At 43.9% G+C, this 14,325-nt stretch overlaps 2 protein-coding genes across 2 annotated transcripts; both read left to right on the top strand.

Annotated features, from left to right (window-relative positions):
- Positions 1-3,280: 3,280 nt before the first annotated feature.
- LOC123412039 (cortical cell-delineating protein-like) lies at positions 3,281-3,969 on the top strand. The gene has a single exon (XM_045104996.1). The coding sequence runs from the start codon at positions 3,357-3,359 to the stop codon at positions 3,729-3,731; it is 375 nt and encodes a 124-aa protein (XP_044960931.1). The 5' UTR covers positions 3,281-3,356; the 3' UTR covers positions 3,732-3,969.
- An 8,481-nt stretch (positions 3,970-12,450) lies between these two features.
- Positions 12,451-13,109, top strand: LOC123412038 (cortical cell-delineating protein-like). Its single transcript, XM_045104995.1, has one exon. The coding sequence runs from the start codon at positions 12,529-12,531 to the stop codon at positions 12,925-12,927; it is 399 nt and encodes a 132-aa protein (XP_044960930.1). The 5' UTR covers positions 12,451-12,528; the 3' UTR covers positions 12,928-13,109.
- Positions 13,110-14,325: the final 1,216 nt, after the last annotated feature.

The raw sequence follows: 14,325 nt of genomic DNA, 5'->3' as shown, positions 1-14,325 counted from the left end.
AGATGGACATCACCATGATAGGTCTTCGTGCGCATAGGAATTTTTTTGTTTCCCATGCGACGTTCCCCAACATGGACCACATCAATCTGTAACCCTGATAGACTTTCTCGATCGATTACTTTCTGAGAAATTGCATTGAGGAATGCACATACCTTCACAATTGCCAGGCGAACATTTTCCGGTAGAATTCCCCTCAATGCAACCGGAAGAAATTGCGTCATAAGCATGTGGCAGTCATGAGACTTTAGGTTTTGGAATTTTTTGTCTTTCATATTTACGATTCCCTTTATATTCGACGAGAAGCCAGTCAGGACCTTGATACTGAAAAGGACTTCAAAGAAGATTTCCTTCTCTTCCTTAGTAAGAGCGTAGCTGGCACGCCCTTGAAACTGTCCTGGATGCATGCCATCTCTTCCTTTATGACGTTCCTCGTCCTCCCGTGCTTCCGGTGTATCTTTTGACTTCCCATACAAGCCCAGGAAGCCTAGAATATTCACGCAGAGATTCTTCGTCAGGTGCATCACGTCGATTGCCGAGCGGACCTCACGGACTTCCCAGTAGGGTAGCTCCCAAAATATAGATTTCTTCTTCCACATGGGTACGCGCTTATCAGGGCCGTTAGGAACAGGTTGGCTGCCAGGACCCTTTCCAAAGATTACTTTTAAATCTTTGACCATATCAAATACTTCAGCACCAGTACGGATGACAGGCTTCCCCCGGGGTTCTGCCTTGCCATTGAAATGCTTGCCTTTTTTCTTTAAGGGATGCTTGGGCGGAAGAAAACAACGATTGTATGGATACACATTCTTCCTACAGTTGTCGAGATATATACTTTCTGTCTGATCCAAACAGTGCGTGCATGCATTGTATCCCTTGTTTGACTGTCCTGAAATGTTACTAAGAGCAGGCCAATCATTGATGGTTACGAAAAGCAACGCTCGAAGGTCAAATTCCTCTTGTTTGTGCTCGTCCCACACACGTACACCTGGTTCGGCCCACAGCTGTAAAAGTTCATCAACTAATGGCCTTAGGTACACATCAATATCGTTGCCGGGTTGCTTTGGACCTTGTATAAGCACTGGCATCATAATGAACTTCCGCTTCATGCATAACCAAGGAGGAAGGTTGTAGATACATAGAGTAATGGGCCAGGTGCTGTGACTGCAACTCTGCTCCCCAAAAGGATTCATGCCATATGTACTCAGACCTAACCATAAGTTCCTTGCGTCAGCTGCAAATCTCGGGAACTCTCTCTCGATTTTTCTCCACTGCCGACCATCAGCGGTGTGCCTCAACTTATCGTCTTTCATACGATCTTCCATGTGCCATCGCAACAACTTCCCATGATCTTTATTTCTGAACAGACGTTTCAACCGTGGTATTATAGGAGCATACCACATCACCTTGGCAGGAACCCTCTTCCTGGGTGGCTCGTCCTCAATATCACCAGGGTCATCTTTTCTGATCTTATACCGCAATGCAGTGCATACCGGGCATTTATCCATATTCTCGTACTTCTCACCGCGGTAGAGGATGCAGTCATTAGGGCATGCATGTATCTTCTGCACGTCTAATCCTAGAGGGCAGACAAGCTTCTTTGCTTCGTACGTGCTGGCGGGCAATTCGTTCTTTCTTGGAAGCATCTTCTTCATCAGTACCAGCAACTTTTCGAATGACGAGTCAGTCACACCGGTCTCTGCCTTCCACTTCAGCAATTCCAGTGTGCTACCCAGCTTCTTCTGGCCATCTTCACAAGTTGGGTACAACAATTTGTTGTGGTCCTGTAACATCTGCTCGAACTGCAACCTCTCCTTTTCTGTGTCGCAACCTCGCCGTGCATCAGAAATGACCCGGCCAAGATCATCAGCGGGCTCATCTGGTTCCCGTTCTTCATCCTGATCTTCTTCTTCATTGTCTTCCATTGCGGTATCAGCATACTCAGGGAACAAAGATCGGTAGTTGTCATCATCCTTCTCTTCTTCTTCATCGTCGCCTTCCATCATAACCCCTCTTTCTCCGTGCTTGGTCCAAACATTATAGCCCGACATAAAACCGGACCGAAGCAGGTGGCTCTGAATGACTCTTGAGGAAGTGTAATCCTTCTCATTTCGACATTCAACACATGGACAAAACATATAGCCACCACCATGCTTGTTCGCATCGGCTGCATCTCGAAAAGAATGCACGCCTTCTCTGTAAGCGGCTGTGCGTCGATCACCGTACATCCATGGATGGCTCATCTCTGCGTTATACGACAGTATATCAAATACAATCACGATCCTAAAAATTAGTACCGCACGGTCTAAACGAGGAAATATAGTTGCTAACCTTTTAGAATAAGTAGAAATAAAGAGGAAGAGGTTTAAGCGTGGCTCGGGCATCTCATATCGTAGTTGTGTTCGGTGAACTGAAGCGGCATCGCTCTAACACACATTTCAACAAACACCTCTAGTGCATAAAAAAAAGTGGAGATCAAGCACCCACCCACAATCCTCCATCCAAGAAAAATGCAACGAAGAGGGGAGAGGGGGGCTGTGCTATATATAGGCAGAGGACTTTAGTCCCGGTTTGAGACACAAACCGGGACTAAAGGTGGCGCACATGCGGGCTGCCCACCGCGTAGCCCTTTACTCCCGGCTTGGGACACGAACCGGGACTAAAGGCTCCTTACGGGCCGGGACTAAAGCCTCGAGGGAGGATATGAGAATTGGGGCGACGTGGCCGGGCCTTTAGTTCCGGCCCAGAGGCAGGCCGGGACTAAAGGGTACAGGCCAAAGGCCCGTTTTCTACTAGTGTATGTGTCCAGCCAACGAGCCAGTATAATACACCAGAGTACGAAAGATATAATATACACATGAAATCAAAACCATACAGCTCTTATATGTGTCTCCCGTGACCGTGATGATCAGGGTATGCCAGCCCCTAGAGCTTCCATGCCAGATATATTCCTTTGTCCGATGCTATGCTCCAGATTATTATGGCCACACTTGTAAACCAATCAAATATTTACATGCACACAGCAGACAACATGCATATAGGAGTATCTTCTTGGAAACTAAAGGAAACTCTTATGGCACAGCTCCCAGGATTTTGTTCATTAGTGAAGAGCAGATTAAGCTCCAATGATGAATGTCACACACGTAACATGCCAGTACAATAATGGTTGCACATGAGTTTTGGAAACTACCACGGCAAGAATGAAACTAATTACCTCGATTGATAATGACATGAACGAGGCACTTGCACACCACATCCGGTCTATAAGTACCACCCCCAAACAACCCAAGAAAACCATCCCAAGCTACCATAGCCTACAAGCTTAATTAGCCACATACCAGCACGATCCATCAGTAGCAATGGCGCCTTCCAAGCTCGCCTTCTTCATCGCTCTGAACCTGGTCCTCCTTGCCGCCGTGCAGGGCTGCGGTCCCTACTGCCCACCGGTCGTCCCCACCCCGCCGATCGGCGGGGGCAGCTGCTCGATCAACACGCTGAAGCTGGGCGTCTGCGCCAACGTGCTGAACCTGCTGAAGCTTAAGATTGGCGTGCCGGCGAACGAGCAGTGCTGCCCACTCCTGGGCGGGCTCGCCGACCTCGACGCCGCCGTGTGCCTCTGCACCGCCATCAGGGCCAACATCCTCGGCATCAAGCTCAATGTCCCCATCGACCTCACCCTCCTACTCAACCAGTGCGGCAAGAAGTGCCCCGCCAACTTCACCTGCCCCATGTGATCCATCTATCCATCGATTTACTCGTAGCTATTGCATGTCATACGCGCGCACTGTTACAGTTCATATGTCAGGCGTTTGCATGGGCTCCCTCGCTCATGCATGCATGCTTTATAAGCTTGTGATTGATCAATGTCATTGTATCACGTTATGGTATCTAAATGCATGATTTGCATATTGTAAAAGGATATACATACTTGTACACGTACCTGGAATAGAAAGGTTGTTCAAGTTGGGTTAAGTCGACTCGTGATATGCCAGCTCTTGAGTTGTATATTCATATGTACATGCATGATTGCATCAATCATGATCAGATCCACATCTTTCCCCATGCATTAGATGATCCTTGATAAAACTAAAAATCTTGCTGAAGATTTTCTTCTTCTTCAATGTCACCTTTTACATCTTGACGTTCTAGGTGATCCATAAAAAATTAAAGGATGCATGTATCGTACTACTGATTATCCCGCAAGGCAAGACGTACACTCGTAGATGTCATAAGTGCATGCACGCATAGTTTTTTTTTATATATACAATGGCAGATGCGCTCACGTACATGTACATACACTCATCTATATGAACATACACACGCATCCTATATCTACTAGGGCCTTCGAGATATTGAGTTAGCATAACATTTGAGATTGACGAAATCATCAGAGACGTTTAATGATAGATGGAAACATCTTCTTTAACTGAACGAACATCGCCATGTGACATTTGTGGTAAGCAGTTCAAACTTATTAAGGAGAGAGTTGAATAAATATAGAAAATTTTGAGCATTGGTGTCAAGTCTAACTGGTGGTCTGATTCCACCACAAGTAAGCTAACTATTTTACCTATGCTCAATTCGCTACTTAAGTTAGCATAATGTATTCTATAGTGAATATGTACAAATTATCCATTGTTGTATCTTGTTGTGGCATCTAACTGACTCACATGTTCATAGAAGGACACACATAATAATAAAAAGAGTGAATTCCGGTTTTTACCTTCTATTTTAATATTTTTGACACTAGTTACCCGATTTAACGCGATTTCATCTGTTTTAATCCATTTAGCAAAAATGTTGCCATAATTTACCTTGCTTAAAATTTTGTGAGCGTTTTGACCGATGGGTCTCAATTGTAAAGTCCAACTGGCATGTCACATCAGTGGGGCTTTTCTCATGGTTTTTCTGCACGTCGAACCACATCGTCTGCCTTCTCCTGACCGGTCAGGGCCTCATTTGTTAGGAGGGGAAGGACGAGGTAGGGGACGAGCGGCAGGCAAAACTTCAAGGCATGGCTACTGGCAAAATCGGAGCTAATACGACAATCTTCTCCCCTCCCATGCATGGCTCCATCCTCTCCTGCTCAACCCAGGTGGTTATGTTTTTATGGCTGGATTTTCTCTCAGTCCGAGATGCATATTTGATAGGTTTAGGCTCCTTGTTTCCGGTTCAAAGAAGTATGGTGATGAAATGACCTTACTTCATAAGGATGGCATGATCCCATTGAACAAATTGTAGGAGAAATTGTTACTGATGTAATCATGTATGTTTTTCTACAGCATTGTCATGTATGACCCTAAGTATGCATGATTATGTGGATCAGATTAAAACTGGTGTGTAAATATACTACTTCACTTACTTTGATGTACGTATATATCTAAATACCTAGTCAAGTAGCGAATATGTTGACCTCGTAGTGAGTTGGTATATATTGTTGGAAATATACCCTAGAGACAATAATAAATTAGTTTATTATATTTCCGTGTTCATAATAATCGTTTATTATCCATGCTAGAATTGTATTGATTGAAAACTCAAACACATGTGAGGATACATAGACAACACACTGTTCCTAGTGAGCCTCTAGTTGACTAGTTCGTTGATCAAAGATGGTCAAGGTTTCCTGACCATAGGCAAGTGTTGTCACTCGATAACGGGATCACATCATTAGGAGAATCATGTGATGGACAAGACCCAAATTATATACGTAGCATATTGATCGTGTCATTTTATTGCTATTGTTTTCTGCGTGTCAAATACTTGTTTCTATGACCATGAGATCATATAACTCACTAGCACCGAAGGAATACCTTGTGCGCATCAAACGTCACAACGTAACTGGGTGACTATAAAGGTGTTCTACAGGTATCTCCGAAGGTGTCCGTTGAGTTAGTATGGATCAAGACTGGGATTTGTCACTCCGTGTGACGGAGAGGTATCTCGAGGCCCACTTGGTAATACAACATCACACACAAGTCTTGCAAGTAATGTGACTAAGTGTAAGTCACGGGATCTTGTATTACGGAACGAGTAAAGAGACTTGCCGGTAACGAGATTGAAATAGGTATGCGGCTACCGACGATCGAATCTCGGGCAAGTAACATACCGAAGGACAAAGGGAATGACATACGGGATTATATGAATCCTTGACACTAAGGTTTAACCGATAAGATCTTCGGAGAATATGTAGTATCCAATATGGGCATCCAGGTCCCGCTATTGGATATTGACCGAGGAGTACCTCAGGACATGTCTACATAGTTCTTTAATCGGACTATTGACTTTAGGTTTATGGAATGAAATATCAAGGGGTTTCTAGAAAACATAGAAGATTTTCTGGACTCACTTAAAACAGGACAGTAGGTCGTTTAACCGAAAGGTTAGGAAGTTTTTAGTAAAATACAAAATATTTTTAAGATTCACTTAAAATCAGGACCGTGAAAGAAACAATTGGGTTTATTTGTTTCCAAAAGGTACGACGGACGGGTAGAGACATTTATCCTTTTATTAATAAGTATAGACATAGACTAGTGATCTAGAATAAATGTATTATACTCCCTCCATTTCTAAATATAAGTGTTTCTAGATATTTTACTACGAACTATATACGGATGTATATAGACATAATTTGAATTGTAGATTCATTTATTTTTATTGGTATGTAGTTCATAGTAGAATATTTGAAAAAAAACTTATATTCAGGAACCGAGGAAGTACTAATTTACAAGTAGTATCTTTATGTGATTAGTGAAACACCAACAATATGTGAAATTCAGACAGCTTGAGATAGCAAGTTCTGGATGAATCCACATTAGTATATCCTAGTACATCCATCACACGTACAGCTAGCTAGGCAACCCTGCCGTAATGACGTGCATATATAGATATGCCTTTTTCTAACACGCAACCCTGCCGACATGGAAAATTAAATATACATGTGAACACTTGACTGGTCATACTACACTACAAGAAAATAGAATAACCAGACCCGCAATGTATATCAGAATACTAGCACCGCGTAGACTTCATAGACTAATTGCATGACAGGACGATCAACTTGCATGTTCCATGGAAATGACTAGCCTATGATCATAGCAGTGGGGTGTCAGTTAATATAATTTAACTTAAATATCATCTTAGTTTTAACAAATAGTCCAAAAATGGCACAAAGTTGTTAGAGAATTGTAAATTTGTAACCAATATAGTGGACCTATGGCGGGGCTCCACCCTGTTCAAGGGTTGTATGTTCAATCGGAACTGGTTGTTATGAGAGTCTCACTGCTGCATCTTTCAAATGTCTAGATAAATGGTTTCCCTTCATGCCCGGCGCAAAAAAAATGATGCGCCTAAACTTTTAGCAAAAAACTAAAAGCTACGCAATTATGATTTTGATACTCCCTTCAGATAGTATGAGGAAATGGCATGTGCATGAACTAGAGGTCGTCTCTCATCAGGTTGCTATTAAACTTTCCCTAAAAATCTGGGACAAGAGATTGGAAGATGCATAGACATCCACGCTCTGAAAATCAAGGGAGATGGATTAATGAGATTATATATTCAGCCTCACAACTAAAATTAGGGGGATTAGGATTGCGCTTGCAAGCCTATCACGTGTTGCGACGCGCGCACACGTAAAAGTCTTCTCATGTAATCCATAAAGCTAATCGATAGGAACGATAGACATGCTGGCAGCTACATCGGATTTGAATGGTTTGGGCACGGAAAATGATTAGAAGGTCGCATCTCCTTGGCGGCTGCCCTAGCATGACACGTGCACTCCATGGCACCGGAAATCGGCCTGGGGTGAGCAACCTCGATGATGAAGGTGTATCCCTCCTCGCAGTGCCACATGAGGTTGTGCAACTCACATACGAATGGGTCAGCTACATGGCTAGCACTAACAGATGGTTGCGATCTCTTTTGCACCTCCAGGGAGGACCCAACTATCCACGATGCTAGACCGGTGGGCTAGCTCAGCGTCGAGGCGGCGGAGCCATGGATGAGAGGGCAGATGATGGGGAGAGGAGTGGGCGGGCTTCACCATGGCATGGAGGGGAGGTGTCTGGGGGAGATGGCGGTGGATACTCTCTGGCGGGGAGATGAGATGCGGTGACAATTGGTGTCTGGTTGGTTGTGCGGGAAGAGTAGAAGGCAGCTGTGCGGTGCGTGAGTGAGAGGAGTGGCTGCTTTTTTTCCTTTCAGAAAAAAGTAAAAAGGAGGAGCTTCTATACGTTGACATCAATGTCACATAGCATAACAAGTCATTTCTAGAAAATATATATATACACAATTTAAAACTCATCAAAATAAGGATGCGGCTCACATTGTGCCATGCAATGAAGTTGAAGACAACATTCCTCACATTGTACAAAACTATGTTAAACACATCAAGTAGATCTTTATTTGTAAAAGATAATTAATTGGATTACTGAAGTGGATTTCAATTACTTCTCATCGTTACATGCTATAATTTCTATGCATGTAAATTTTTACATGTATTGTGACTATGTTTGCAACTGATAAAAATATATTCATAGCCCGTGGCAATGCATGGATATTATACTAGTAATGCTTGTATGGCGCACCTTATAATTGTTGCTGCCAAAATTATGAATGCTTCTTGATGTCTAAAAAAATTTAACCACCAATAATTTATAGGGAACTGCTTCTCTGAAACATCTACTATAACAGCATAGATTGTAGAAGCTAACCTTGATGTATAAAATTTGCGTTGGAGCGTTGGTGCCATCAAATTACCACGAAAATATATTGTGGAGCTTAGGCTTCTAGGCATCCCCCTATCTAGCCATCCAATTCCACATCGCGATTCGTGCAAGTACTTTTTTTTTTGTTTTTCCCATATAGCACAACAAATGAACTTCGAACTTGCAGCACAACACATTCTAACTGGAATGTGGAAAAAAACATTCAGATGTTTTGATGAATCGAAAATACTAAAAAAAAATCAAACAAATCTCATATTGTATATTTATGTCAGACACAAATCTAATTGTTTTTCCCATATTGTAGTAAGAATGTTTTGTTTTCCTGCAAAGTTTGAAGTTCATATATTGTCTTGTTTTGAAGAAAACAAAAGAGAAAAATTTCATGTGGTAAGTTAATTGTATAGTACGGATCTCAAAGCAACATTGAACTGTAAGGACAAGAGGTGTCTGGAAGCCAGAGCTCAAAAAATTCACGTCCAAATATTCGTTGAAGCGTTGCAGCCATTTGTTTCAAATTTCGACACCAAAAACTACTTTTGTCCAGCGTGTGGATTCTACCATGTTGAAGCCATGGAGGGCCATGTCTTTGGATCTCCTCGCGCAAGTAGTACTCGATCGTATGCTCATGTAGGGATCAGCAACACAGTGTCTTTGGATCTCCAGGTCCTAGTAGTACTCGACAGTGTGCTCATGCAGGGATCGGCAGTATGTAGGCTCATGGAGGGAGGAAACGACGACCATCGGTTGCAGCACCAGCAGGCGAGATGGAGGCGCTCGCTGGAAGAGGAGTGCTGGAAGCGTCGGGTCCTATGGCTACCTAGATAGGCTCTAGATGAAGCATCAGCATGCGATTGTACATGCAAGGATATCCGGATAAAAGCCATGAACCGCGAGGGTGGCAGACGTCAAGAATAATGAGGGTGTGCAGATGTGATGTTGCCTCGAAGCCAGCGGCGAGGCAACATTCAATCAAGTCGACAAAGATCTTAGAAGCCATACCTTTCTTAGAATGAGCTAATGGAGGCCTCATGCACATGATACGGCAACGAGAAGCCCTAAATTCCGAAACCAGGGTAACCTCGAGAGAGGTGATAGATGGTCCGATGTAAAAAGTGGCGCTATATGGTTAGTCTAACTTTTCAGCTAATGAAGATTAGTTTGTTCTCCAGAAAACTCGGTCAGTAATAAATATAATATCTTCCTTTCTTTTCGAATAAATCTCGGATGGATTAATTTTTCGTCTTTCAGTCGTTTCGGGCTGGAACCAAGCCTAGTGTCCTCTGGTTCGAATATATCTTGAGAGACAAGGCCCAATTATGTTTTCTTACTCATTTAAAATCGTTGAAATATCATACAACATGTACGTAATTATAATAGTTAGTTGTCTCGGTTGATCATTGCGTCGAATCAATTGCAAAGTAGAACATTTTGGATTGGAAGTGCTCTATTATCACCGTTCTTTATTTAGACCCAGGTGGGCCGTATAAATTAGGCTAAGGCCCAGCCAGTTGTGAGACGCACCGGGAGCAGGCCTAGGTGGGCACTGCGTAAATGGCCCAAATGGCCCAAGTGGGACCCTGGAAGACATTTTATTTGGTCGAACATTTTTCGGATAGTTTTTGGGACGGACCAAAAAATAGTACAACATCGGATAGGAAAAAAAATCTGAAAATCTAATATGGATGAACATATGAAAGAATTAAAGAAACACACCTTGCTTTATCACTAGGTATAGATATACTCTTTGGTGAATAGTAACCTAAAATTGAATTACGAGAATTCTGAATTTATTTGTCAGCGTGAAAAATTAAATTAACTGTATCATTTGTCTTTTGACTTGTTTTTTTGCACATGTCAACACGCTTAAGCTTTCCCATTAAAAAAATGCAGGTGGCATTTGGGTGTGACAATAAACACATATATATTTTTAAATTTTATTTGAAGTTGATAAAATACAATTTAACACGCAACAACATATATATACTAGCCCAAAGTAATATCTGTATAATGTGTAACTATTTTGTTTTACTCAATATTTTTTTCAACTAAATCTTCTAGGCTCTATCTTGCACCACGGCGTTCAAGCAGTATTGAAATTAGGACCGCCTATACGTCAGATATATGAAAAAAGAATCCGTGTCAGCCAATTTTCTAAGCCGTTGGATGGCAGGATCGTCCCTTCGTTCGGCCTCGCACAAAACACATTATGACTGATGCAAAAAAAAACACGTGTCCATCCGTGCCAATGAGCCAGTATAATAAACCTGTGGCCGACACATGGCATGGTGGTTGGTGATGCAGTGGGCCAGCAGGGTCTGGCAGCGGAGATCGTGGCGCGTTCCGGTGGCGACGGGACCGACTGGTGGCACCGGCGGGTTCCCACAGGCAGGTTGGTGGCGACGCTGCGATGGCTTGGTCACAATTGAGTCTTGCGAGCAGCGAGCGGTCGGTCACTTCTGTGCAGCGTGGCAAGCGGCGGTGCTGGCCTGGGTTGCGTGGAGAGGCGGGTCTGATCGCGGCAAGACCGTCCCTTGGAGTGGGTGACGGCCATTGTAGGCGGTCCTGGACCTGGCTGGAGGTGCTGGTCGGGTGCGGTTCCTTGTGCAGGCTGGGAGTGGATGGTGTGGCTGCGGTTTTCTTGTTTGGTGGTCGGTCCTTGGTCCTTAGCTTTGCAGCTATATCGGCAAGTGTTGCGGTGGCGGCGGTATGAAGCTTCTTGGATAGTGCTACCAAGTCCATGGAGGCGAGGTGGTGGGCTACGCGCGGATGAAAATCTTGCACGGCTTAGGTCGAGCCGGTGTTGGTGACACCCGTGGATGTCATTTCCTTCCTTGGAGGCATCGTCGAGCGTGTTTGCCACCTCCTTCGTCCTCCAGGAGCTGTTAGGAGCATTGTGTTTGAAGACAAGTCTGACTCCTCGTTGCTCTACTTCGGAGTCCGCCGCGGTCCTTGTTTTGATCCTAAGTGGCACTATATATGTCTGTCACCGGTTGTTCAAGACGGTGACTTTTCGGTGTGGATCGAGTCCTGTCATTGATCTGCATCTTTCTCTCACGCGCTAAGGGTGGCTGGTGCGTCGACAAGAGACACTCTGCGGAAGTTATTTGGTCTTCGGTGTTGTTCGGCGTCAGTCAAGACGCGGTGCTTTGTGTCGGTTCAGGATAAGCTCTTTTGCATTGTAGCTCGGTGGACGGTGTGGTTTATCTTTAGGTTTGTTCTTGTGATGTTCGTGCTATGCATCAAGTGATAGGCTTTTTCATTGAAATTATGTCTTTACCAGAGTACAAAAGGTATCATGGACACATGGAATCAAAATCGTACGACTCCTATTTGTGTCTCCGTGAACGTGATGATCAGGGTAAGCCAGCTCCTAGAGCTGCCATGCCAGATATATCTATTCCTTTGTCCGATCCTGTGCTCCAGATTATTATGGCCACACTTGTAAGCCATCAAATATTTATGTACACACAGCAGACAACATGCATATAGGAGTACTCTTCTTGGAAACAAAAGGAAACTCTCATGGCACAGCTCTCAAGTTTTTGTTCATTAGCGAACAGATTAAGCTCCAATGATGGATGTCACACCCGTAACATGCGAGTACAATAATGGTTGCACATGAGTTTTGGAAATTACCACGGCAAGATTGAAACTAATTACCTCGATTGATGATGACATGAAGGCACTTGCACACCACACCCGGTCTATAAGTACCACCCCCAAACAACCCAAGAAAACCATCCCAAGCTAGCATACCCTACAAGCTTAATTAGCCACATACCAGCACAAACGATCAGTAGCAATGGCGCCCTCCAAGCTCGCCCTCTTCCTCGCCCTGAACCTTGTCCTCCTTGCCGCCGTGCAGGGCTGCGGTCCCTACTGCCCACCGGTCGTCCCCACCCCGCCGATCCTTCCACCGTCCGTGCCGTCGACCGGCGGGGGCAGCTGCTCGATCAACACGTTGAAGCTGGGCGTGTGCGCCAACGTGCTGAACCTGCTGAAGCTCAAGATCGGCGTGCCGGCGAACGAGCAGTGCTGCCCACTCCTGGGCGGGCTCGCCGACCTCGACGCCGCCGTGTGCCTCTGCACCGCCATCAGGGCCAACATCCTCGGCATTAAGCTCAACGTCCCCATCGACCTGACCCTCCTCCTCAACCAGTGCGGCAAGAAGTGCCCAACCAACTTCACCTGCCCCATCTGATGCATCCATCCATTGCATGGGCTCCCTCGCTCGTGCATGCATGCTTGATAAGCTCGTGATTGATCATCAGGGTCATTGTATCCCGTTATGGTATCTAAATGCACGATTTGCATATTTGTAAAAGGATATACATACTTGTACACGCACCTTGGAATATAAAATTTGTTCAAGTTGGGGTTTTCTCTCTTCCCTCTCGGCTGGAACCCTAGCCCTCCTCGTCAAGAGAAAAGATCATCCTAGTGTATGTAGCTTAGTAAATATACCCTAGCCCTCCTCGGCACAAAAAATCTTATGTAACTTAGGAACAAGGCAGGATCTAAGAATCATTTTTGTTTATTTAGTTTGATAAGGCAGTGTCAACAACAACAAAATATATGATGGTATTGACATCCTAGTGTAAATCTCTCTATATACAATGGGTGCTCGGAAGCAAAAAGAATTAATTATAACTACCCTGGTTAAAAATGTATACCTGCTATCCTGGGGGTGTTAACCAAAGGTGCTAAGCATGAAAGCAACAGAACTTGGCATATTTATATATGTCATACTTTTGAAACATAATGTATAGCTTGTATATAGGAACCATGGTCATGCGAAATATTTGGGCGCCGTTCTTGTCAGGATGTCTTAGTCGGAGATCGGAAAAACGATTGAGCAACAAGGACACATATCCTTTCTTGGGTTAAAAGATCCTAAGAAAAATACTTACATGAGCTTCTTTCTTTTGCTGGTAAAAAGAAGACTTACTTGAGCTTCTTGAACAAACCAAATTCTGTTACGGTCCGAGGAAGAAAATCTTCAGATCGAGCCCAAACCTGCCATGCTTGTCTGAAATTTCGAAACAAGAAGAAATTAGAAACTAGGAGAAGTATTAAAACAAGAGAATTAAGAGGGAAAAGAGGTTATTCATACGAGGCCTGGATGAGTACGGTGCACTTGGCCTTGCCATAAGAGGTCTTCACGGTGTCATCCATAAATCAAGCCCATCTAGGCCACACAGGAAAGAAATACTCAAGTGCGCGATGACGCCGGGCTGAATAATTAGGCCTTTGGTGATACAACCTACATGTGTGGCTTGGTACATAGTCAAAGGGCTACCTGTCGATTGTCATGAGGCAACCAAGCATATGTGGCATGACTATGTCTTGCTCTGTTGTTCCAATTTGGCATGTAGGTCGCTCTATAGCAAGTTGGTGCATAGCCCCCTCCCGAGATTGTCCCGCGTTTGGACCATCCTAGTCTAGTTTTTTTCTTTTCAGTTGGCGGAAGTTCTAGAACCTTCGTTGAGTCAGTTTTTATTTTCTTCTTCTTTGTTGCTTCTTTTTATTTTTCTACATCTTTCTCATTTTCGTTTTTCTCCTTTTCCACTTTCTTTTCTATTTTTGATTTTCTTTTATT

The sequence above is a fragment of the Hordeum vulgare genome, chromosome 7H, assembly GCF_904849725.1.
Source record: "Hordeum vulgare subsp. vulgare chromosome 7H, MorexV3_pseudomolecules_assembly, whole genome shotgun sequence".
Taxonomy (NCBI): Eukaryota; Viridiplantae; Streptophyta; class Magnoliopsida; order Poales; family Poaceae; genus Hordeum; species Hordeum vulgare.
The sequence above is the reverse complement of the archived record's forward strand: the minus strand, read 5'-3'. Positions and strand labels throughout refer to the sequence as shown.